The 27,672-nt window shown below is 42.6% G+C and overlaps 1 protein-coding gene across 2 annotated transcripts in view; it reads right to left on the bottom strand.

The window, feature by feature from the left end:
• The window catches only part of LOC142656102 (uncharacterized), a 38,942-nt gene extending 20,067 nt beyond the window's left edge, over positions 1–18,875 (bottom strand). For both annotated transcript variants that reach the window (XM_075830992.1, XM_075830983.1), the window contains exons 1-6: positions 18,523–18,875; positions 13,501–13,678; positions 5,153–5,295; positions 4,780–4,912; positions 4,227–4,433; positions 1,169–1,278 (exon numbers count right to left, since the gene is read on the bottom strand). In XM_075830992.1, the coding sequence (XP_075687107.1) occupies positions 1,169–1,278; positions 4,227–4,433; positions 4,780–4,912; positions 5,153–5,295; positions 13,501–13,678; positions 18,523–18,708 (957 nt within the window). In that variant the 5' untranslated portion in view covers positions 18,709–18,875. The remainder of the gene's footprint in view (positions 1–1,168; positions 1,279–4,226; positions 4,434–4,779; positions 4,913–5,152; positions 5,296–13,500; positions 13,679–18,522) is intronic.
• Between the last annotated feature and the right edge of the window lie 8,797 nt (positions 18,876–27,672).

The raw sequence follows: 27,672 nt of genomic DNA, 5'->3' as shown, positions 1-27,672 counted from the left end.
AACCAGCTCCATCACCAGCATGTGTCGGTTGTATATTATAGCCGACCACCTGCTGTAGTGGCCAGGACCGGAGCTATCCTCCGATCCAGCCAATTAACCCCTTAGATGCAGCGATCAAAAGTGATCGCTGCATCTAGGTGGTTTCTATCCTGTCGGCACCCCTGAGACGTCGTCTCGGGGATGCCATGGCAACCGGAGGCCTAATAATGGCCTCCGGTCTGCCAAGTACAGAAGCCTTTTAGGCCCCGCCCGGAGGAAGGGCATAAAAGGCTTGCTATCAGGGCCAAGAAAATGGTGCAGGCTCATAAGCTGAGCCTGCGCCATTAGCCGCAGGTGTCAGCTGTTTGTCACAGCTGACATCCTGCTGTAACGGCCAGGACCGGAGCTAGACTCCGATCCTGCTGATTAACTCCTTAGGCTGGGTTCACACGAGCACATTAACGTCCGTAATGGACGGACGTATTTCGGCCGGAAGTCCCGGACCGAACTCAGTGCAGGGAGCCGGGCTCCTAGCATCATAGTTATGTTCGATGCTAGGAGTCCCTGCCTCTCTGCAGGACAACTGTCCCGTACTGTAATCATGTTTTCAGTACTGGACAGTAGTTCCACGGAGATGCAGGGACCCCTAGCGTCGCACATAACTAGCATTCCGGAGTTATTACCACATAAAGTGACACGTCGATTTGAAAAAATTGCCTGTGTCCTTAAGTGTATTTGCACACGAGAACTCTCTTTTACGTCTGAAAAGACAGACTGTTTTCAGGAGAAAACAGCTGCGTCGTTTCAGATGTAAAAGCTCCTCCTCGCATTATGCGAGGCGTCTGTGACGCCCGTAATCTTGAGCTGCTCTTCATTGAATGCAATGAAGAACGGCTCAAATTACGTTGCAAAGAAGTGCACTGCACTTCTTTGCCGAGGCAGTCAATTTACGCGTTGTCGTTTGACAGCTGTGAAACGATGATGCGTAAATGACAGGTCGTCTGCACAGTACGTCGGCAAACCCATTCAAATGAATGGGCAGATGTTTGCCGACGTATTGGAGCCCTATTTTCAGGGGTAAATCGAGGCATAATATGCCTCAGTTACGTCTGAAAATAGGTCGTGTGAACCCAGCCTAAGGGGTTCAAGTATGCAAAGTCTGATCTTCAGACATGTTTTAAATACTTACTCCCAAACCTTTAGCAATGGCTACAGCTCCTTTTCCATGAAAAAAGTTCCAGCTCAGATTCAACTCCAGCATTCCTGTGTTTTCTGCAATTGCAGCCCCCCAAATCTCACCTAGACAAAAAATATTTTATTGTTTTTTGCACAAGAGTTTTTCAATTTTACATTTCAGTCTCCCCACCCATTCCCTCCAACATTCTAAAATCATAAATCATTGACATACATGATATGGCAAATTTTTCACATGTCCATTTTTGAGTGTCCCTAATAGGCCAGGATTACACACGCTGTCTTTGGTATAGTTTTTTGCTCAGTTTTTTTTTAGCCAAACACAAATGAAAGCAGATGCATCAGTAATTTCTTTACACCTTTCTTTCCTTTTGGATCCACTTCTGGCTTTGGCTCAAAATACTGAGCCAAAAACTGCACCAAACACTGAATCAAAATTGTATGTGTGTGTGATCCTAGCCTTAAAGGAACAGTGTCACCAACATTTTTTTTTTATATCAGTTTTATGTTAGGGTTTTATTAAAAACGTTTATATTTATTTGTGTGTTTGTGTGTTACTTTTTTCTATTTTTACACATTTTCTTCCCTATGGGGGCTGCCATTTTTTTCCCATTTCTGTATGTGTCGATTAACGACACATACAGACATTGAATACGGCAGCTCCAGTCCCATAGGGACTGCGAACGGGGCCCGTTCCATCCACTTTGGTGTACGCCGTGTGTGTGGGAACGGCGCATGCGCCGCTCCCACACAGTCCGATTTGAAATGCGCGCCGTCCGGCGCCATTTTCCTGTGGACCGGAAGTCGCGGCCGGGCAGTAAGATTACTACTTCCGGTCGCGGCTTCCGGACTTTTGCACATGGAGCAGCGGCAGCAGACGGAGCGGACGGACCGGCGGCGACTGGAGCAGGTAAGTGATTTCTATGTATGTTCGTGTTTCAGTGTGTTTTACTAGTGTATGTAAACCTTCTACACTGTGTGTTAGCTCAAAAAATGGTGACACACAGTGTAGGAGGTTAGACCGTTCAAACCCCTCGTTTCTCCCGGCACTAGCCAGGATAAAGGAGGGGGGGATTCTGAGAGCTCACTAGAGCGAGGGATTTTTTCCCAATTTTGCAGCATAAAGCAATGTGGTTGCTTTACCACATGCAATGCTGCAATTTTGGGAAGTGCTCCATCTAGTGACCAGTGCTGGGAAATATTATAAATTGAATCCAATATATAATATTTCCTGACTCGTGAAAAAAATAAAAAAAATTAGAACAATGTTTAATCACCTACACACTAATTGTTTAACTAAAAAAAAAAAAACATGTTTTGCTGGCAACATATTCCCTTTAAGGTCCTTTTAGGGTTTGTCCACATGTAACGGAATTGCTGCAGAGAATTTCTGCAGCAAGTCCATTGAAAGTAGCAGACATTTGCGTTTTTGACTATTTGGCTGCGTTTTTCACAATGTTAGGAGATGGTGACATCTCCTCTGAAAGACGCAGCAATTCTGTCCACTTTCCGCAGTAGGAATTGACATGATGTGGTATTAAAAATACGCACCGCAGGTCAATTTCTGCTCAGAATATTTACGCAGCGTGTGGATGACATTTGTTAAATCTCACCCACTTTGCTGCTACTATATTCTGCTGCAAATTTTCTATCCGCAATTCCGGACGGAAAATACGCAGCAATACCGCTACGTATGGACGAGCCCTTAGACTGGCCAATTATCGGGCAAACGAGCATTCAGGGCAATGATCAGCCGATGAACGAGAAAACGTTCGTTCATATACTGATCGAATCGTTTTAAATGCCCAAAATATCATCGTTGTCGGCAGCACATCTCCATGTGTAAACAGGGAAACGTGCTGCCGACATGATAGAAATGTATGGGGACGAGCGATCATAGTAATGAGTGCTCTTCCTCATACATAGCTCCTTGTGAAAGAAGCAAACAAGCGCCGATCAACGAGCTGTCTCATTGATCGGCACTCTTTGTACTGGCCAAAATGGGCCGGTGTAGAAATACCTTTAGGCTGGGATGACTCAAGCAGATTTTATGGCAGTTTTTTTTTAGCCAAACACAGGAGGGGGATCGAAAAAAAAAGAAAAGTATAAGGCCAGGATCACACACTTCGTTTTTATGCAGTTTTTGTGGTCTTTTTTGGCTCAGATTTTTATTAGCCAAACACAGGAGTGGATACAAAAGAAAGGAGATGCATCAGTCTTTCCTTAATACCTTTCGTTCCTTTTGGATCCACTTCTGGCTTTGGCTAGGGAGCTTCCGGCTTCACCATTCACTATGTGACACCAGGCGTGAGCAGCTCGGCACAGGCAGGCGCGACGCAGTGACGTCAATGCTGAGCCACTTATAGCACAGAGTGGAGGAGCAGATTGATCTCTTCCGCTCATCGTGAGAATGGGGCTAAGTGAGTATTTATTTTTTTATTAGTCACTATTGGGACATTATACTGTATGGTGGCAGCTAAAGGGCATTATACTGTATGGTGGCAGCTATTGGGCCATTATACTGGGAGGGGGCATCCATGGGGCATTATACTGAATGGGGCATCTGTGAAGGCATTATACAGTAGTGGGATAGCTATGGGGGAATTATACTGTGTGGGGGCAGCAAAGGGACATTATACTGTATGAGGGCAGCACACTGTGTGGGGGCAGCTATTTAGTATTATACTGTGTGGGAGGCACTATGGAGCATTATACTGTGTGGCAGGCACTATGGGATATTACACTGTGTGGGAGGCACTATGGGGCATTATATGGTGTGTGGGACACTATGGGGGCATTATACAGCGTAGAGGCCACTATGGGGGCGTAATACTGTGTGCGGAGGTTCTATGGTTAGACTTAATAAATTATTAAAATGCTATGATATGGAAATGTTTAGGATATCACCTGTGTTTAGGAAAAATTAATGAAATTGGATTCATTTATGTCTGGTTTCTTATATAGCTCCAACATATTCTACAGCGCTGTACAAAAAATTAAAACATGAAGAGAAAACTAAATTTAGTACCTAACATTTAAAATGTGTGCTCTACCTGATCCATCTCCAAACATGTTATGGCTGAGGTCCATAGATTCCACCTTATGATTGTTCATTAGGGCTTCAGAAAAAGAAGAAGCAGCTTTGTCATCAAACTCATTTCCAGACAGGTTCACCTTCTTTAGTGTTATGTTCTCCATGAGCATCAGGGATAGGGCTTTGGCACCTTTCAGCGCTAGTTTATTCTCACACAAGTGTAGCTCTGAAAACACATGAATGTCAGAAATAAAGTTGTATTGTTGGACAGAAATTACATTATGTTACAGACAGGAGCGTAGCTATATGGGATGCAGAGATATCAGTGGCAACTGGCCCTGTTGCCTAAAATGGTCCAATAGCCCCACTGCCACATAAGAAGACAGCAGTATAAATGACATGTGGTAGGTGGGGGGCCCTGTTACAGATTGTGCATTGGGGCCCTGAATGTTCAAGTTAAGCCTCTAAGGATGGCCAAACATTTCCAATTATATCCCCAATCCACAGTTGAAGGAGGATAGACCGGATTCAGTCTATACTTGTCCAACTTTTTAATTGTAATAAAGACAAACCTGAAATATAGCAATTTTCCTTCAACATATCTGCAATTGCAACAGCCCCTTCTCCTTCCAGCCAGTTATCGCTGAGATTTAAATCCACAATTGAAGTGTTAGTCACCAAAGAAAGAGCAATTGCTTTAGTAGCCTAGAATAAGAAAGCAGATAATTGGAATTTATTGTAATCTTTTCACATTAGAGAGAACAGAAATAATAGCTATCCATATGGACCATAAATTAAAGGGAGTCTGTACATTTCTAGTGAGACTCCCTTTAATTTTAATTTGTAAAGAATTGCTAAATTCCCCATTTAATAAAAGATATGAAAAACTAGTATTTGATATCCACACCCGCATCACATTTTACGATATCCTTGAGTAGTTCATACCTGAGCACCAAGCCCATGATGCCTCATAATAAGCTCGGAGTCCCCCATATGACGAAGGAAGTAGGAAACTGGAACTACACCAATTAGCTTGCAGGCTGAGAGGTATCTAGCTTTACCAGAGGGATCATAAGAATGTTTAACATCTGCAAACGTAAATGACATGTTTAGATGTATAATGCTCATTTATTAGAAAATATATGCCCAATTATAATCTACTAATCTGCATATAAATAAAACATATCATATATCTGTTTGGTATATTATACCCTCATCATTGCTTCTTTTATGCCTCTACTCTCTCCATGTATCATATATACAAAAGTTTATCGTTTATAAAAGGAAAAAGTTTTGTTGTACATATTTGGAAGCTTCCTGGTCTTTCATAGCCATACAAGGCAAATTATATGGAAAATAAATCCCTTATATACAGTATATATATCAACAATATATGACCAAAAGTATGTGGACACCCCTCCTAATTATTGAGTTCAGGCGTTTCAGCCACACCCATTGCAAACAGATACATAGAATCAAGCACACAGCCATGCAATTTCCATAGATAAACATTGCTAGAAACATGGATCATACTGAATAATAGGTCAGTGACTTTTAATGTGGTACGGTCATAGGATGTCACCATTTCCACATGTCAGTTTGTGAAATTTCTGATCTGCTAGATATTTTTCTGGTCAGCAATAAGTGATACTATTGTCAAAGGAGGAGTCTAGGAGTAACCATAGCTCAGCCATGAAGTGGTAGACCACGCAAACTCAGAGAGAAGGGCCACCAAGTGCTGAAGCGCATAGCGAGGCAAAAACACCTACCCTCTGTTGTATCACTGACTATAGAGTTACAAACTTCCAGAGCCTCTGCAAGTGCCATCAGCTGTAGAACTTTACGTCAGGAGCTTCATGAAGTGGTCGAATAGATGCACACAAGCCTAAGATCACCATGAGCATTGCCAAGCATCGGCTGGAGTAGTGTAAGGCTGGATTCACACGAGCACATTACGTCGGTAATGGATGGACGTATTTCGGCCGCAAGTCCCGGACCGAACACACTGCAGGGAGCTGGGCTCCTAGAATCATAGTTATGTAAGACGCTAGGAGTCCCCGCCTCTCCGTGGAACTACTGTCCCGTACTGTAATCATGATTACAGTACGGGACAGTTGTCCGGCAGCGAGGCAGGGACTCCTAGCATCGTACATAACTATGATGCCAGGAGCCCGGCTCCCTGCAGTGTGTACGGTCCGGCATTTGCGGCCGAAATACGTTCCGTCCATTACGGACGTAATGTGCTTGTGTCAATCCAGCCTTAACCCCTTCCCGCCGGATCACGTACAGTAACGTCAAGAAAACTGGTGTCTTACCGCATTTGCACGTTACTGTACTGTACTGTACTTCCGATCCGACCGATTAACCCCTCACATGCTGCGTTCAATAGAGATCGCAGCATGTGAGGAGTTTATAGCCACCGGCACCCCAGCAACGTGATCGCTGGGTTGCCGGTGGCTGCAAAGGCGATCGGAGGGCTAATGCTTACCTCCCGGTCCGCCAGTAACTGAATCCTCCTATGCCCCGTCGTCGGCGGGGCCCAGGAGGCTTCCGGTACCATCGGCAAGATGGCGCCGGCTCAGCTTCCGGCTCAGAAGCTGAGCCGGCGTCATCAGCAGTGGGTGTCCGCTGTATGTTACAGCGGACACCCCGATCTATCGGCAGGAACCGGAGCTAGCTCCGATTCCTGGCATTAACCCCTTCGATGCAGCGATCCATTGTGATCGCTGCATCCTAGAGGTTTGAAGAAAATCGGCAGCCTTGCCGTGCGATGGCAAGGCTGGCGACTGTTACTATGGCAACAGGAGCCCTAACAATGGACTCCTGTCTGCCATTACGTAAGCTGATTAGGCCCCGCCCAGAGGCGGAGCCTGCTCGGCTTGCGGTCAGTGAACAACTGACAGTTCCAATACATTGCACTACATAGGTGGTGCAATGTATTAGAACATCAAACAAACAGTTGGACATTCAAGTCCCCTAGTGGGACTAAAGAAAAGTGTAAAAAAAAGTGTAAAAAAAGTAAAAATAAAAGTTGTAAAACATACAATAAAAGTTTCAAATAATAACACAAAACACAATCGCCCTTTTTCACTTATCAAGTCATTTACTATAGAAAAAAATAATAAAGCCATACATATTTGGTATCGCAGCGACCGTAACGACCTGAACTATAAAAATATTATGTTATTTATCCAGCGCAGTGAACGCCGTAAAAAAAACCTCAAAAACACTGCCATAATTACTGTTTTTTTGGTCACTGTCTTCCAAAAATTGAAATATAAAGTGATCAAAAAGTCGCATGTATCCAAAAATGGTACCTAAAAAATCTATACCTCGTCTCGCAAAAAACAAGACCTCATACAGCTCCATCGACGAAAAAATGTAAAAGTTATGGCTCTCACAACTTGGCGACAGAAAAAATACATTCTCTTTCCAAAAGTAATTTTATTGTGCAAAAAGTTATAAAAAAGTTCTATAAATTTGGTATCGCCGGAATCGTACTGACCCGCAGAATAAAGGTAACATGTAGTTTATAACGTACGGTGAACGCTGTATATAAAAAAAAAGTGGCACAAGCTGGGCACTACATATTTGACACTGAATTGGCATATCTAGGGAAACATTTTAATTTGTACCTTCCGCAGCGCAATCATTTATGGAAAAGACACGTGGGGTGAAAATGCTCACTACACCTCTTAATAAATGCCTTGAGGGGTGCAGTTTCCAAAATGGGGTCACTTCTCAGGGGTTTCTTTTATTATTTCACATCAAAGCCTCTGCAATTGTGAACCAATACTTTATATGTCGCCAAATTAGGCCTCAATTTTACACGGTACTCTTTCACTCCTGAGCCCTGTCGAATGTCCAGGCAAAAGATTAGGGCCACATGTAGGGCGATTCTAAAACAGGGAAACACCGCATAATAATTGAGAGCTGTCTTGTTATGGTGGCACAAGCTGGGCACCACATATTGGCGTATCTAAGGAAAAATTCCCATTTTCATTCTCCCACATCGTGTGCACACGAATTTCTGCAAAACACCTGTGGGGTTAACATGCTCACTACACCCCTAGGTGAATACCTTGAGGGTGTTGTTTCCAAAATGGGGTCACTTCTGGGGGATCCACTGTTTTGGTCCCACAGGGACTTTGCAAATGCAACATAGCGACCAGAAACCAAATGCAGCAAAATCTGTACACCAAAAGCAAATGGCGGTCCTTCCCATCTGAGCCCTGCCGTGTGCCCAAACAGCATTTTATGACCATGTGTGGGGTATTGCCGTACTCCAGAGAAGTTGCTTTACAAATGTTGGGGTTCTTTTTTTCCTTTATTTGTTGAGAAAATTAAAAATTTGGAGCTAAAGCTACGTCTTATTGAAGAAAAAGGATTTTTTTTTATTTTCACTGCCCAATTCTAATAAAATCTATGAAACACCTCTGGGGGCAAAATGCTCACTACACCCCTAGATGGGTTCCTCAAGGGGTGTAGTTTTCTCAATGGAGTCACTTTTTTGGCGTTTTCACTGTTTTGGTCCCTCAAGGGCTTTGCAAATGCGACATGGCCTCCGTAAACCATTCCTGCTAAATTTGAGCTCCAAAAGCCAAATAGCGCTCTTTCCCTTCTAAGCTACGCCGTGTGTCCAAACATCCGTTTATAACCACATGTGGGGTATTGTTTTACTCGGGAGAAAGTGCCTTACAAATGTTGTGGTGCTTTTTCTCCTTTAGTCCTCGTGGAAATTAGAAAAAATTAGCTAAACCTACATTATCTTTGAAAGAATGACGATTTTCATTTTCTCGGCCTACTTCCAATAATTTCTGCAAAAAACCTGCGGTGTCAAAATGCTCACTATACCCCTAGATAATTTTCTCAAGGGGTGTAGTTTCCCAAATGGGGTCACTTTTGGTGGATTTCCACTGTTTTGGCACCGAAAGAGCCCTTGGAACCTGACATGGTGCCTAAAATATTTTCTAATAAAAAGGAGGCCCAAAATCCACAAGGTGCTCCTTTGCTTCCGAGGCCGGTGCGTCAGTCCATTACCGCACTAGGGCCACATGTGGGATATTTCTAAAAACTGCAGAATCTGGGCAATAAATATTGAGTTGCGTTTCTCTGGTAAAAACTTCTCTGTTACAAAAAAAAAATAGATTAAAAATGAATTTCTGCAAAAAAAAATGCATTTTGAAAATTTCACCTCTACGTTGCTTTAATTCCTGTGAAACGTTTAAAGGGTTAAGAAACTTTCTAAATGCTGTTTTGAATACTTTGAGGGGTGAAGTTTTTAAAATGGGGTGACTTTTTGGGGGTTTCTAATATATAAGGCCTTTAAAAGCCGCTTCACAACTGAACTGGCCCCTGTAAAAATAGCCTTTTGAAATTTTCTTGAAAATGTGAGAAATTGCTGCTAAAGTTCTAAGCCTTGTGACGTCATAGAAAAATAAAAGGACGTTCAAAAAACGATGCCAATCTAAAGTAGACATATGGGGGATGTTAATTAGCAACAATTTTGAGTGGTATAACTGCCTGTCTTAAAAGCAGATACATTTACATTTAGAAAAATGCTAATTTTTGCAATTTTTCACAAAATGTTGGTGTTTTTCACTGGTAAATATTGAATTTATCGACCACATTTTTCCACTATCATAAAGTCCATTGTCTCACGAGAAAACAATCTCAGAATCGCTTTGATAGGTAAAAGCATTCCGGAGTTATTACCACATAAAGTAAAATATGTCAGATTTGAAAAAATGGGTCTGGTCCTGAAGGCCAAAATGAGCTTGGTCCTGAAGGGGTTAAGCACAACGCCACTGGATTCTGGAGAAGTGGAAAGGTGTTCAATGGAGTGATGAATTACGTTTTACTGTCTGAGTTCTGTGGATGGCAGGAGAAGGTTACCTACTGGAATACATAATGCCTACAGTTTAATTTGGTGGAAGAGAGATAATGGTCTGGGGGTATTTTTCAGGAATTGGGCTAGACCACTTATTTACAGTGAAGGGGAATGTTAATGAAACAGCACACAAAGACATGTTAAACAATTGTATGCTTCAAACTTTGTGGCAATAGTTTGGGCAAGGACCTTTCCTGTTCCAGCATGACTGTGTCCCTGTGCACAAATTGAGGTAAATAAAGGCATGGCTTGATGAGTTTGGTGTGGAGGAACACAAGTGTCTGCACAGCGCCCTGACCTCAACCCCATCCAACACCTTTGGAATAAATTGGATTAGCGATTGCATACTAGGCCTTCTCATCCAAAACCAGTGTCTCACCTTACAAAATGATCTTTTGGCTGAATGGACACAAATTCCCACAGGCACAATGTGATGTCCAACAAGCTCATATAGGCTTGGTGGTTTACTTTAAGATAGATAGATTATATATATATATATATATATATATATATATATATATATATATATATATTTATTTATTTATTTTTTTCAAAATCTCCTCCACGAAAAATGAATTAATATCTCAACATCTCAGACCCTATTCACATGGCAAGGATAGTCAGCCATGTGACGCCCATTTATTTAACGGCCGTCGCGCGGCCACAGTAACAATAGACCCCAAAAAGGGGCTATTCACGCGGCCAATTTTTTTTCACATTTTTTTTACCATGCCCTATTTTGGGCCGTTCTGACGGTCACACGACTCCCATAGAAGTCTATGGGGCCATGTAAAACACGGCCGTCACTTAGATGTGAACAGAGTGATGGCCGTGTTTTCTGCTGCTCGCTCCCTCCTCCTCCTAGCACGAAGTGCATGTGAGGAGGAGATTTTTTGCTGTAGGTAGTGCCACACAGCCCCCTGTAGGTAGTGCCACACAGCCCCCTGTAGGTGACACCACTCCTGTAGATAGCGCCATTGTAGCTCCCTGTAGGAGCGGAATCCTTCTGGCCGGGGATTCTGCTTCAAGAGGAGCCCCTGACGTCACAGTCTATATATGGATAGTAATGTCAGGGGCATCTCCTGGAGCGAAATCCCAGGTCACAGCATTGCCGACTGTCTGCCCGGGGATTTCGCTCCAGGAGATGCCCCTGACGCTACTATCCATATATAGACAGTGACGTCAGGGGCTCCTCTTGAAGAAGAATCCCCGGCCAGAGGGATTCCGCTCCTACAGGGAGCTACAGTGGTGCTATCTACAGGGGGCGGGGGTGCGGCACTACCTACGAGGGGGTTGAGTGGCACTACCTACGAGGGGCGGCACTGTGTGGCTCTACCTACGAGGGGCGGCACTGTGTGGCTCTACCTACCAGGGGCGGCAATGTCTGTGTCTCTACCTACCAGGGGCCGCTCTGTGTGGCTCTACCTACCAGGGGCCGCACTGTGTGGCTCTACCTACCAGGGGCCGCACTGTGTGGCTCTACCTACCAGGGGCCGCACTGTGTGGCTCTACCTACCAGGGGCCGCACTGTGTGGCTCTACCTACCAGGGGCCGCACTGTGTGTAAAAACCTACAAGGGGCACTGTGTGGCACTACCTACAAAGGACATTAACATCTATGATTGCTGTCTGAATTGCCGAGAAATCAGCCAAAGCTGCAGTACACAGTTCAATGGTTGTGAGGACATGGTAGCAAGTAAAAAATAGCAGAGAAAAAGCCAGAAACCAATGCAAAGAAGCTAAGGGATTAGACAAAGCGCTCTATACTCAGAAAGCAAGAGGAAATGGTGACTGGGTGATCATGTAACCTTTTAAAACGGACAGTGAAAAACGGATGCAAAACGGGTCACAATCGACCGTTACAAATGGAAACACAGCCCTGAACGGAACAGATGCAAAACGGCCGAGAAAAGTGGACCAAAAGGGCCGTTTTCATCTGGAACCTGTAGTGTGAATAGAGCCTAAGGCCTTATTCACATGACAGGGATAATCAGCCAGGTGACCGACATTTTTTTAACGGCCATCACACAGCTGCATTAAAATGAACGCATCTCTATGGGGCTATTCACACAGCCGATTTTTTTACAGACCGTGTGAACGGCCCCAGAAAAAATAGGACATGTCCTATTTTTGCCCAGTTTCCCGGACACCTCAATTAGACTCAAGTCTATGAGGGATCCGTGAAAATGGGTCCCCGCACGGGTGCAAATCGGCCGTTTTACACGGCAGATTTGACACCCGGTCGTGTGAATAAAGCCTTAGTGTTTTACGTTTCATGCAAATTAAAAATATTCACTGTATAAATTAAAAGTTATACAACATGTATCAACTCAAATGCAATGTTCTGTGAGCTTAATATATTGCTCACACTCCCGACACTTTGGTAAAGTTTGTTTAGGACTTACTCACACAGCACAGCGAGATCACGCTGTGCTGTCATTCACAGCATGATCTCGCGAGATCACGCTGTGCTGTGATTAAGTCCCACGCAAACTTCACCGAAGTGTCAGGAGTGTGAATAGATATCGCGTCCTGGCTGGAGGCAATGTCTATTGACTCTCAAGACACTTCAGTAAAGTTAATGTGGGTGTATGTGACAGCACAGCGTGATCTCGGAAGAGAACGCTGTGCGGAGTACAAATGGACATGAGTGGAGAGAAGTGTATTATGCTGATTTGACCAAGTGGGCGTTGTAAAGAGAAGTGCATGACGCTGACCAAAGTTAAAAAACGCCCAGTTGGGCATTAAGAAAGTAATCAGCATAAATCTAAAATTGCTCATAACTTGCTAAAAAATGATCCTTTTTCAAAATACAAACTACTGCTGTCATCTACATTACAGCGGCGATCAGATTATGTAAAAAAGAGTGCACTTATAAAGCTGGTGACAGATCCTCTTTAAAAGAAAAAAATGCTGGAAACAGATCACTCTGTATATAATGAATCTATATAATATATGAGTTTCACTTTATGAATTTAATTACTGAAATAAATTAACTTTTTTGAGGATATTCTAATTCATTGAGAAGAACTAGTACATTGCCTAACAATCAGTCCTTTCGATGGAGTTGTTAGGCAGAATGTTCCTATCAACCAGTCAGACGCAAGTCTTCAAACTTTCACTGAACAAAGGGCAAAAATCGGAAAGAAGGCTTGTAAAGATTTAAAGAAATCCTGTCTATTTCTTCTGCATAATCCATAATTTTAGAACCTAAACACACAATGAGAAATTGTTAAAGAATTGTACAAAATAATTTATACATAAAATGCTACTTAACATTAAACATTATTTAATTTGAAGGTTTGTCAATAATTTTATGTGCCATCCAACTCAGTTTTCAGGTAACGGTTATGTGCTCTAATGTGGTTTGTATTTCAACTCAAAAATTCACTTGAGTAACAAACCTTCTATTTCTAAGTCTGTGTCCCAGTCATCTGGATTTTCTTTAAGTTTGTTAGAGTCTTCAGGGTGTTTTTCTTGTACCACCTCTTCTGTTTCTTCTTGTGAGGGTATATCATCATGAATTTCCTGCTTCTTGTCTTCTTCAGTCACGGACCTTGCTCTTGCTGATCTTGGTACAATCTAGAAAATATGCAATAGTTTACCTTTATAACAAGAAATAATGATATGACATGGACACTGCTGTCACGATGACTCATGCTGCCCGTGCAGTTCATATAAATTAAATTCCTGTCGAGCCCTGTTCTGTCCTAGCAAGAGTGCACACAGTACATTATATAAATCAACGGATGTACATGTCCCTCTTTCCCATCTCCTAATGGGATACTTTTCACCTTAGGCAGTATGAAAACCAAAACAGCCCCACTTTGTGGCAACTCTGACGAAGACACCTAGCGGGTTTAAACGCTTGCGCCCTCAGCGTAACTGGTTACCCAATAAAAATTAGCAGTTTAAGGCCAAATTCACACATCCGGGTTGCAACTATGCGGGTCCTGTTATCTCAGATTCCTCATAGACTTGAACCTATCGAGGGATCCGTGAAAACGGAAGAAAATAGAACATGTTCTATTTTTTCAACGGACCCATCCAACGGTCCGTTGAAAGAATGGCCGTGTGAACGGCTCCATTGAAATAAATGCGTCCGTGTGATGGCCGTTGTTTTAACGACCATCAGATGAACTAATACTACGACCATCTGAATTCGGCCTAAGCCGCATGCACATGACATAGCCGTGTGCATAGAACAGGTACAGCAGCACACAGAAGTTGGACAGACTCTTTGTCAGGTGCCATATGTACGGAGCTATTTTCCCCTAGAAGCAGTACTTCTAGGTGAGAATACCCCTGTACATATGGCATGCAATGGAACATACAATCATTTTTTTTCTCAATCATGGAATTAGGGGCATATGGAGGTACAGTAAGCCCCCATACACTTATATTGATGCCGTATTAAAGATTTGCACAACCAGAATATTGTACGGAGATGTAATATGGCCATGCGTATGAGGCCCGACTACTTCTTTAACTTTGAAACTTTCTTTATCCTTTCAGTTATGCAGTAAGAAAAGATATTAGAATAAAAAGTTATATTATTAAACTTGTCTGCAACATTGTGATGTCCCATATATTGTTCTTTTACATAAGGATATATGGGAGGAAAATATTTCCAGCCAAGGGCTCATTTGCACTTTGGTTTTCTGGATCAATATGGTTTCCTTTTTTTAATCTTATAGATACTGTTTTCATCCCATAGGAGTCAATGGTGTGATTTGAAAAACATGTTATTTGTTTGCCTAGTTCACATGTGCGTAGTTGATCCACACGTGTCTATTCTCATACGCAGGTGTGAATAAGGCCCAAATCTATACAGTAAATGTATACAAAATGGGCATAGTTGTAGGGAAGGGTTTGGCAGGGCAAGTGCCTGGGTGCTGGGTGCCAGGAAGTTGCCTTGCCTGGGCTTTTTAGATACAGGGCTAGGGCAGCAAACGAAACATTTCTGGTGACAGAGCCTCTTTAAAAGAAAAAAAGGCTGGAAACCCATAGCTGTGACTCTGTATTCTACATAGATACATTGTGATTGTAATTAGAAAATAAATCTATAGAAGATTAAGCAGAAAGTGCCAGTCTCTTCCTTTATTTACGGGGATATATTCCCTACACACAAGCACCACAACAAACGAGTGCCAACTGGAGTTTCTAAACATTGTATTTCACATGTAGACATTTTATATCTGATGATATAATGTTCTAATTACATACAGTACTATGCAAAAGTTTTAGGCAGTTGTGGAAATATGCTGCAAAGTAAGAAAGCTTTCAAAAATATTTGGTGTCATCACCCTTTGCCTTCAAAACAACATGAATTCTTCTAGGTACACTTGCACAATGTCATGGATTTTGTAAGATTATAGTCAGGGGTATGATTAACCAATTATACAAAACAGGTGATAATGATCATTACTTTCATATGTAGGTTGTAACACAGTCATTAACTGTAACAGAAACAGCTGTGTAGGAGGCATAAAACTAGATTAGGAGCAGCCAAACTCCGCTACAAAAGGTGAAGTTGTGGTTCCATGTTAAGGCCAAGCAACTAAACTATGCACGAAAACAGGAGCTGGGGTGCAGAAAAATTGCAGCAGTTGCTCTGGACTGAGGAGTCAATATTTGAAATATTTGGCTGTAACAAAAGGCAGTTTGTTCACCGAAGGGCAGGAGAGCAATGAAATAATGAGTGTCTGCAGGCAACAGTGAAGCATGGTGCAGGTTCCTTGCAAGTTTGGGGCTGCATTTCAGCAAATGGAGTTGGGGACTTAGTCAGGATCAATGCTGGGAAATACAGGCAGATACTTATCCATCATGCAATACCATCGGGGAGGCATCTGATTGGCTCCAAATTTATTTTGCAGCAGGACAACAACTCCAAACATATAGCCAATGTCATTAGTCAGATGTTTGGAACAACCTCCCTGCTGAGTTCCTTCAAAAACGGAGTGCAAGTGTACCTAGAAAAATTGATGCGGCTTTGAATGCAAAGGGTGGTCACATCAAATACTAATTTGATTTAGATTTATCTTCTGTTCATTCACTTTGGACTTTGTTAATTGATAAAACAAACTATTAACACTTCTATATTTGAAAGCATTCTTACTTTACTGCATTTTTCCACAACTGCCTAAAACTTTTGCACAGTACTTTATATGTCTGTGTGGACTGAAAATACTGTTCATCCATAACATTAAAACAACTGACAGGTAAGGTGAATAACATGAATTATCTTGTTACAATGACATCTGTCATGGGGTGGATTATATTAGGCAACCAGTAAACAGTCAGTTCTTAAAGTTTATGCGTTAGAAGCATAAAAATTGAGAGAGCATTAGGATCTGAGCGAATTTGACAAGTGATGGCTAGAAGACTGGGTCAGAGCACCTCGAAAACGGCCGATCTTGTAGGGTGTTCCTGGTTTGCAGTGATAAGTACTTTTCAAAAATGACCCAATGAAGAATAGCCAGTGAACTGGCAACAGGGTCATGGGCGCCCAAGGCTCATTGATGAGCATGAAGAGCAAAGGCTCAGAGCTGTTTTCTGAGGGAGGCTTACACCATATAAGATATATATATATATATATATACATATACACATACATACACTACCGTTCAAAAGTTTAGGGTCACTTAGAAATTTCCTTATTTTTGAAAGAAAAGCACAGTTTTTTTCAATGTAGATAACATTAAGTTAATCAGAAATACACTCTATACATTGTTAATGTGCTAAATGACTATTCTAGCTGCAAACGTCTTTTTTTTAATGCAATATCTACATAGGTGTATAGAGGCCCATTTCCAGCAACCATCACTCCAGTGTTCTAATGGTACATTGTGTTTGCTAACTGTGTTAGAAGGCTAATGGATGATTAGAAAACACTTGAAACCCCTTGTGCAATTAGGTTAGCACCACTGTAAACAGTTTTGCTGTTTAGAGGAGCTATAAAACTGACCTTCCTTTGAGCTAGTTGAGAATCTGGAGCATTACATTTGTGGGTTCGATTAAACTCTCCAAATGGCTAGAAAAAGAGAGCTTTCATGTGAAACTCGACAATCTATTCTTGTTCTTAGAAATGAAGGCTATTCCATGCGAGAAATTGCCAAGAAACTGAAGATTTCCTACAACGGTGTGTACTACTCCCTTCAGAGGACAGCACAAACAGGCTCTAACCAGAGTAGAAAGAGAAGTGGGAGGCCCCGCTGCACAACTGAGCAACAAGACAAGTACATTAAAGTCTCTAGTTTGAGAAATAGACGCCTCACAGGTCCTCAACTGGCAGCTTCATTAAATAGTACCCGCAAAACGCCAGTGTCAACGTCTACAGTGAAGAGGCGACTCCGGGATGCTGGCCTTCAGGGCAGAGTGGCAAAGAAAAATCCATATCTGAGACTGGCTAATAAAAGGAAAAGATTAATATGGGCAAAAGCACACAGACATTGGACAGAGGAAGACATTGGAGCCAATTTCATCCTACAACAGGACAATGACCCAAAGCACACCTGCAAGAACTTGCAATTATGCAAGAACTATTTAGGGAAGAAGCAGGCAGCTGGTATTCTATCTGTAATGGAGTGGCCAGCGCAGTCATCAGATCTCAACCCCATAGAGCTGTTGTGGGAGCAGCTTGACCGTATGGTACGCAAGAAGTGCCCATCAAGCCAATCCAACTTGTGGGAGGGGCTTCTGGAAGCATGGGGTGAAATTTCTCCCGATTACCTCAGCAAATTAACAGCTAGAATGCCAAAGGTCTGCAATGCTGTAATTGCTGCAAATAGAGCATTCTTTGACGAAAGCACAGTTTGAAGGAGAAAATTATTATTTCAAATAAAAATCATTATTTCTAACCTTGTCAATGTCTTGACTATATTTTCTAGTCATTTTGCAACTCATTTGATATATTTAAATATAAGTGTGTTTTCATGGAAAACACAAAATTGTCTGGGTGACCCCAAATTTTTGAACGGTAGTGTATATATATATATATATATATATATATATATATATATATATATATATATATATATATATATATATATCCAAAAGAGAGAACGTGAAGCCTTCATAGAGGAGGTGAAACGTTGTGGTTCCATGTTGGATGAATAAATTCACTTTATTTGAGTGCTGCTTCACTTTCTCTCTTTTGGATATCTAACACATAAGGAGAGGTCACTCCTTTATTTTTGAAGCTTTGCACCAGCCTAGTCAGGCATTTGTTCACAGTGCTGCTCCAATCCTTAGCTTTTTTTCTACATTATATATATATATATATATATATACACATACACACACACACACACACACACACAGTATATAGGTTAAAAACGTGAAATAAAATTTTACATAGTTTGGTCATCCGAACGAGGTAACGTATGAAAATTGTCCTAGAAATCTATGAAATATAAATAACTTACTTTATTGTCGACACTTCCTCGGCTCAGGTGTGGCAGTGGTCTGCTAGGTGGTCTGCTAGGAATTCCTCCTAAGGAATGACTAACTTCTTCCTCCTTTGCCTCTTCCACTGAAGGAAGCATTGGACTGATGTCCTTAGAAAACCTCTTGCTTAGCACCATATTAGTCAGTGAGCACTTGCTTACCATTCACAATATTATTATAGCATTGAATGATTATCTTAAAAAGATTATAACTCAAGTACTAATAAAAACATATTTCATAAAATATAAACAATGAAAAATAACAATATGCAGCCAAATGTGGCATAAAGAAGAGAGTAAGCAGTGTCTATTCAGATTTGTGTTCACCGTGACTACATATAAACGTGCTAGGCTGCTTTTTTTTTTGTTTCAGGCTGAGAGACATTTCCGCAGACCAATAAGAGTAACTGAACTCAGAAATCAGCCAATCAGAAGTCACGGGCGGGAGTGCTAGGCCCCTGTTTTGTTGTACTGTTACCATAGAGATGGTCACTGCTTAGCAGTGATTCTCAACAAGACTGAGATCCACAGCCTGACACAGCAGATTGAATTTACAAACAATACATATAATTGTACGGTAGCTTCTCTTAACCCCTTAATGACCAGCCTATTTTGGACCAAGCTATTTTTAAAGTTTTTCAATCGTTGCATTCCAAGAGCTATAACCTTCTTATTTTTGCGTCGACATAGCTGTATAAGGTCTTGTTTTTTGCGGGACAAGTTGTATTTTTTAATAGCACCATTTTGAGGTACGTATTATTTATTGATTAACTTTTATTAACTTTTTTTTGGGGGGGGGGAATAGAAAAAAATCTGAAATTTCGCCACTCTTTTTTGCGTCCTAAATCTACGCCGTTTACCGCGTGGTATAAATAACACAATAACTTTATTCAGCGGGTTGTTACGATTGCAACGATACCAAATTTGTATAGTTTTTGTATGTTTTACTACTTTTATACAGTAAAAACGCTTTTTTTTCTAAATTATTTGTTTTTGTGTCTCCATATTTGAAGAGCCGTAACGTTTTTATTTTTTCGCCGATGCGGTTGTATGAGGGCTTTTTTTTTTGCGGGACGACTTGTAGTTTTTATTGGTACCATTTTAGAGTAGATGAGACTTTTTGATCACTTTTTATTACATTTTTTTAAAGTCAGGATTCACAGAAAACAGCCATTTTTCCATAGTTTTTTATTTTATTTTTTACGGCGTTCACCGTGCGGGTTAAATAATGTAATAGATTTATAGTCGGGGTCGTTACGGACGCGGCGATACCAAATATGTGTAACTTTTTAACTTTGTTTTTTTAATGGTAAAGCATTTTGTAAGGGGAAAAGCTGGGGTTTTTCATTTTTTTCACATTTTTTTTTTAATTAACTTTATTAAACTTTTTTTTCACTTTTTTACTACTCCCATTAGGGGACTATAATATGCGATTCTGCGATCGCATTTATAATACACTGCAATACTTTTGTATTGCAGTGTATTACTGCCTGTCCGTTTAACACAGACAGGCATCTGCTAGGTCATGCCTGCGGCTTGATCTAGCAGGCATTCACTTCAGGCAGCCTGGGGGCCTTTATTAGACCCCCGGCTGCCATTAGAGACACAGACACTCGGCGATCGTATCGCCGGGTGTCGTTGGGGGAGAGAGGGAGCTCCCTCCCTCTCTCCAAAACCACTCAGATGCGGTGCTCGCTATTGAGCACCGCATCTGAGGGGTTAAATGGGTGAGATCGATACTAATATCGATCTCACACGGCAGAGCAGGGACGCCCCCAGCCCTCAGCTGCCTCTAGCAGCTGAGAGCAGGGAGATCTGACAGCTCCCTGCTCTGTAAACTTATTCCGATGCCGCGACGTAAAAGTCTATGGCATCGGAATAAGGCCCGTTAGTGACCGACGTAGAAACACGATGGGTCGGTCACTAACGGGTTAAAAAAAACATGAAAAACTCACTGTTCACACGTGGACAGTACAATGCATGTAACCTGCAGCAAAGTGCAGATTTTGTTTTCGATTTTGCTGTGGATTTGGCCATAGACTTAGGCTGGGTTCACACGACCTATTTTCAGACGTAAACGAGGCGTATTATGCCTTGTTTTACGCCTGAAAATAGGGCTACAATACGTCGGCAAACATCTGCCCATTCGTTTGAATGGGTTTGCCGACGTACTGTGCAGACGACCTGTCATTTACGCGTCGTCGTTTGACAGCTGTCAAACGACGACGCGTAAAAATACAGCCTCGTCAAAAGAAGTGCGGGACACTTCTTTCAGACGTAATTTGAGCCGTTCTTCATTGAACTCAATGAAGCACAGCTCAAAATTTACGGCTGTCAGAGAAGCCTCGCAAAATGCGAGGAGGAGGAATTACGGCTGAAATGAGGCAGCTGTTTTCTCCTGAAAACAGGTCTGTCATTTCAGCCGTAAAAGCCTCTCATCGTGTGCACATACCCTTAACCTTTTGCTTTGCTCAGATTTTTTCCAGCTGAAGGAGACTTTTGTTTTCTAAACTCCATTTGCTTGCATTGCAGTACTGTATACCGTGCAGTTTATTTTCAGTGCGAAATCTGAAACAAATACACTACGCTTCAAGGTACACCCATCTGAATACTTCCAAAGGCTGCGTGCACACTTGTGTTTAGTGAGTGGTAAGGAATTCTGTCCCAGTTTTGTCCTGTATTCTGGGTAGCAGCAGGCACCTATATGAGCAGAAATGTTCCGGTTAAGGCCTCATGCCCACTTCAGTTATTTTCTTCAGTGTGCTATCCGTTTTTAATGGGTAGCACCCGGACACATTCATTTCTATGGGGCCATGCACACTTCCATTGTTTTAACGGAACCGTGGGGCCGTTCCGTCAAAAATAGAACAGGTCCTACTCATGTCCGTATTTGACGGAACAGTCGCGGCCTTTGCGTTGATTTGGTCCGTGAAACAACGGACTGCACACGGACGCCATCCACGTGCGGTCCGTGATCCACAGAACTGTCATTAGCGGCCGTACAACAGAGGTTTTCTGCACAGTAAATAACGCACGTGTGTGCCAATCATCAGTGGTCGATTATTAGTGAAGTAGGTTACATTTTCCAGAGTGCACATTGTGGGTACTTGGCACGTGAGTTTGTTGTGCTTTACACATCTGCTCCCTGTAGAATTTTCCACAGCATTTCCGGTACTTTTAGTCTGGGTTCCCACGTTAAATATCTGCAACAGAATTCTGTGCGGAAAAAAACAAAACGCAGCACGTCAATTTATGCTGCATTTTCATTGCTTTTCCCAATTGAATTCATTGGGGATGCAAAACCGGCAACAGAAAGCCAAGTGTTGCGACTTTTGCAACAGAATCGCAGCAATCCCGCCGCAAAAATCATAAGTCATATTTACCCAGAACTCCCTGCTTCTTCCTCCAGTCCGGCCTCCTTGTGTAATCCAGGGAGCCTAGACCGTACAGCCACAGAGGGACCTGTCACCATGACAACAGCCTAGCGAAAATTGGGCTTTTTTTTAAATTTTATTTCAAAACCTGCTTACCTCAGTGGAAATTCCAGCCGAAAATGGTGCGTTTTTTTTCGGACGGAACGTGCTGCGGGTTCCAGGTCAGATACACTGTGCGTTTTTTGTGCAGTGTATCCGACCCGTGGGAACACGGCCTTATGGAGTGTTTCTGTGGCAAAATCAGAGTTTGCAGATTTTTCAGTGGATTTCACCCCTTCTACATTGAAGAGTGAAACCTGCAGTGAACATCCAGAACAAAATAAAAAATGTTTAGCTGTATGTAGATGAGATTCGTTTAAATCTCATCCACTTGGCTAGGACTATAATAAGGTCGCATGAGAGGGCTAAGCGAGGAGGGGCGGGATCAGGGAGGTAGCCACATCAAAGAATCTATTGGCATTGGGTCTACATTTTGTACCTCTAAAAAGACCCAAAGAGGGGCTGATGAGGTAGAAAGAAGAATAAGTTGAGCCATTACAGCAACTTAGAAATATTTTTGGAGAACAGATACCCCAAGACAACCGCTATGCCTCATGCACACGACAGTATGCGCATGATCCGTGGAAAGATAGGACATGTCCCATCTTTCCACGGATCAGAGAATCGGGTTAGTTTTCACGGATCCGATTCACCTGCTAAAGTGAATGGGTCCGTGAAAACTATCGGGTGCCACTCGGATGCTGTGAAAAACGGTCGTGTGCAACTGTTCTTAAACCTCTGTGCATGCAAAGTGTGTTTAGCTATTGAAGGAGCCCTATATGAATGAGAGAATCTTTCACTGAAGATGACAGAGCATGTAGGCAGGGACAGATATTGGGAGGACTCTTAAAAGTTATAGCAACTTTGGAAGCCATATCATTTTAGTCGCATTAATGCGACCAAACCAAGATAGGGGAAGAGTCCTCCAGGAATCCATCAGAGCCAGTAGAAGGCATATTGGTGGGGGGTGAGCAACTGGCAGAGTAGAGGTCAGAATAGGATGGACAGGTGAGAAGTCGTCCACCTAAAAGGGTAATTCGATATTAAGAGGGAGATTTGTTATAATCTAGGAGACAATACAAGAGGAGCTTCTATCCGTTTCCATTCCAGAGCGGTGTCTTAACAATCCAGCACCTGTGTGTCCATTACATGACCATGTACAAAATTGTATCCACTGGAAGTAAACAAGGAGTGTTCCTACTGAATAACAACAGAGATCTTGAAAACCATGAGGACTTAATGCAGAAAGTATATTGGAAAATTGTGTCACTTTTAATTATACCAAAAATAACATTAATTTGCTGAAACCAGGCAACCCTTTAAATTTATTGTAATTAAACCCCTAACCACCTTTTTATCGCTCGAATTAAGGCATCTTATTCTAGAGCATCATTTTTATGATGATCTAGAATTAGGACTGCACATGCCATTGTGCAGCCTAAAGTCATAATCGTCTGACAAGCATTTGAGAAGGGAAAAATAATAATAATAAAAATGCGTTATTTAAAGGGTTTTCCAATCAGACATCTATGACATATTCACAGGATATCTCATAAATGTCAGATAGATGCGGTTCCCAACTATGGGACCCGCAATTTTCTCTAGAACGGGGCCCCTTGAACCCCGTTCTACTGCTCTGTGTTGTGGCTGAAACGTGTGATTTCCAACCATGAATTACAGAGACAGCGTAGCTACGCTTTTTCCGTAACTCCCATAGTAGTGAATGGCAGTTATGGAAGCCGCGTAGCTTAGCAACCTACGTTGTTTCTGTAACTACCATTCAGTTCTATGGGTGTTCTGGAAACCGTGTAGCACAGCGACCTACGAAGTTTCAGTAATTCATGGTCGGATATCACACGATTCAGCCACAAGTAGAACAGGGTTTAGGGGACCCCGTTCTAGATATCGGTGCGGGTCCCAGAGGTGGGACCCGCATCTATCTGACATTTATGATATATCCGGTCATAAATGTCTCTGATGGGAAAACCCCTTTAATCCCCTAGAACGCCGCTATTTTGGGCCTTGAGGACACAGCCATAATGTTTGAATTTTTCAGTCAACATAGGTCGTATGAGGGCTTGTTTTTTGCGGGAGGAGTTGTATGTTTATATGTATTCAAAAATGATGCCATTAATGTATGGAAAACTGACATTTTTGGGAGTGGGAGGAGGGGGGACTGCAATTCTGACACTTTTTTGGGTTTCATGGTTACACTGTTCACCGTGCGGTATAAAAACACAAGTTTATTTTACTCTGCGCGTCCTTACGATCACGGTGATCCCACCATAGTTTTTTTTGGGGGGGTGGGGGGGGTTCAGCATCTAACATGCAGGATAAATTACCGTATGTGTTTGTTTTATAATACGGGCCGATGTGGTTGCAGCAATAACAATGGTGTACTTTTTTTTTAAAATATTTTGTTCCATAATAAAGCATTTAAGAGGGAAAAAATGTGTTTTAATGTTTTTTCTTACCATTTTTTAAACCTCACTAGAGTACTTGGAACTGTGATTGGCTTACCGCTTACATAATACACTGCAATACTCCTGTATTGCGGTGTATTATGCCTATCCATTTAAAACAGACAAGCAGCCTATTACACCCTGCCTCAGACAGGGGCTAATAGGCATACACACATGGCAAATGGGGGCCTTCATTCCTTACTTCCAGTGGATACTGCAGGATTGACCACTCTGTATTCATATTGGATTGAAGGATGTGGATTTTCAGCAGCGTATCTGCAGCGGATTTCACACCTTCTACATTGAAAAGGGTAAAATCCACAGAAAACATCCAGATCAGGATCATTTGAAAATCCGCAGCACGCTTGGATATTCATCCAGAAAAAGTACAGCAGCACGCCGATAAGATTTGTTTAAATCTCCATCCCCGTGGCTGGGACTGTAATCTGCTGCGTATTTTCCATACACAAATTTTGCATGGAAAAGCCACAGCTTTTCTGTCCCATGTGAATCCAACCTAAGGCCTTATTCACACAAACGTGTTATACGTCCGTGCCACTCCCGTGATTTTCACGCGCGTCGCATGGACCTATGTTAATGAATGGGACCGTTCAGACGGTCAGTGAATTTCACGTAGCGTACGTGCGCTGCGTGAAACTCATGACATGTCATATATTTGCCCGTGTTTCGCGCTGCACGCACCCATTGAAGTCAATGGGTGCAAATCGCGCTCGGCACACGGAAGCACTTCTGTTGCACGAATCACGTGCGGCACCCAGAAGTAAAATAAATGAATGAAAACAGAAAAGCACCACGTGCTTTTCTGTTTGCAAACATAAAAACAGAGTGTCAATGATGCCGGCTGCGCGAAAATCACGCAGCATATGCGGATGACACACGGACCTTTTGCGCGCGCAAAACGCAGCGTTTTTTGCGCGCGCAAAACGGACACGTCCGTGTGAGTGAGGCCTTAATTTTGCAGTTGGTGTATCAGAATTTATTCTCTGGGAGTAAACAATGAAAGTTTCTATTGAATTACAGCAAGCAGAGATCTTTTTTTTTTTTTATTCTGTTTTTATTTATTTAACATAGGTGCATGACAACGAAATAACACATTGCACAATTCTGTAAAACATAGTATGACATGTGGGCACCCATGTAATTTATACAGTCATAGAAAACAAAGAAAGAAAGGGGGGCCGGAGAGGTGAGGAAAAGAGGGGAGGGTGGTAAGGGGGAACTTATCCTCAGGGTCTATCCCATGGACTGACGTCCCAGACGAGGAGCACGAAAATCCAGTGACACACAATATTAGGATATTAGATCAAGATACTCCGCAGAATTCTCAAAGCTTACCCACGTAGACCATACTCGCATAAACTTATCATGAGTGTCCCGTAGAGAAGCCGTAAGCTCCTCCATCCGTTTCACTTCTTGGATATTCTGAAACCAAAGGCGTATCGAGGGAGCCTCCACCTGTTTCCACATTGCCGGAATGCACGCACGTGCCGTGTTGATCAGATGTCGTTCTATGGTTTTCTTGTATGTGGAGATCGGGATGTCACACAGATTAAGCAGGAAGAAGCCGGTGATCTGGGCAACGTGTAGTCTGTGAACCGAGATATTACAGCCCAAACCGTCTCCCAGAACGCTTTTAAATGTTGACACCCCTAGAACGTATGTAAGAGATCCCCGACCTCCACCCCGCATCGCCAACACATAGGAGATACATCCGGGTAAAATTTATTAAGCCTGGAAGGGACCCTATACCACCTTGTCAGAATCTTGTATCCCGCCTCCTGAATTCTACTTGAGATCGAGGACTGGTGGGTCATTACATATAGTCGAGTACGATCCCCCTCTGTAAAACTCCTACCAAGATCCGTCTCCCACTTAGCCAAGTATGAGGGGTGTGAGTCTGCAGCTGCGGAATTTATGAGACTGTAGTTTGCCGAAAGGGCGTGACTGACCGACATTGTTAATTGCATTTCAAATGGTGTAAGGGCACGCGAGAAATCAGCCGCCGGAGCGAGGGATAGCAGAAAGTGGCGAAGCTGGGAGGCCTGCCAAGGCGGAAGGTGTCCTGGATCCGCCCTGTCCACTAATTGCGCTGCCGTCTGCCAACTGCCATCAGTGATATAGTGGCGGACCTGTCTCTCCCCTACTACACGTTTGTGGGAGAACGCCCCGGGTTCACACCCCGGCTGAAAAGCGGGGTTGTCCAGCACTGGGTATAGCGGGGATGGGGATATCCGTGGATGTTTGAACGCCTGCGCAGCAACACGCAAGGTGGGGCCTATAAGCGAGTGCGATTTTAGCAAGCAGAGATCTTAAGCTATGAGGAATTCATACAGAAAAAAAATATTGGAAAAATGTTATTAACTTTTCATTCTACAAAGGAACAACAGTTATTTGCTGAAACAAGACAATCACTTTAGTGCTGAAAGTTTTAGGCTACATTCACACTACAATGTAAAAACGTCCGCGTGACGGCCGTTTTACTAATGCCCGATACACGGCCGTTTTCAGAACAATTAAGTTCTATCAGTGTATTCACATGGCCGTTTTTTTTTTAAACGGCCCGTGAATATTGGCCGTCAAAAAAATAGGACATGTCCTATTTTTGGCCGTTATCACGGTCAAAAAAATAGGACATGTCCTATTTTTGGCCGTTATCACGGCCAAAAATAGGACATGTCCTATTTTTGGCCGTTATCACGGCCAAAAATAGGACATGTCCTATTTTTGGCCGTTATCACGGCCAGACAGCTCCCATAGTTTTACTGGCCGTTTTTTAGGAAACAATCCTTGTAACGGCTGGTAAAAACTGATCCTGACCGAGGATTCCCCGCACACAGCGCTACATTGAGCGCTGAGAAGCCCTTGACATTACTGTCCATAGCAGGACAGTGATGTCGGTCTTTCAACAATTGAATCCCTTGCCAGAGCATCACAAGATCTCTGGCCGGGCACTTCAGTCTTGTAGCTAGCACCCCTCAATGTAGATAGCAAGCCCCCCACCCATCTCTCGTAGATAGTGTGCCACTGTAGCTCCCTGTAGGAGCGGAATCCCCAGCAGCCAGACTCTGCTCTGGCAGGGGATTCCGCTCCTGGAGAAGCCCCCGACGTCACTATCTATCTATGGACAGGGACGTCAAGGTGTTACTCATATAGCAGAATCCCCGTCCCACTCT

Source organism: Rhinoderma darwinii, chromosome 1 (genome assembly GCF_050947455.1).
Source record: "Rhinoderma darwinii isolate aRhiDar2 chromosome 1, aRhiDar2.hap1, whole genome shotgun sequence".
NCBI classification, from domain to species: Eukaryota; Metazoa; Chordata; class Amphibia; order Anura; family Rhinodermatidae; genus Rhinoderma; species Rhinoderma darwinii.
Note: the sequence above shows the minus strand (reverse complement) of the source record. Positions and strands in the feature narration are given on the sequence as shown.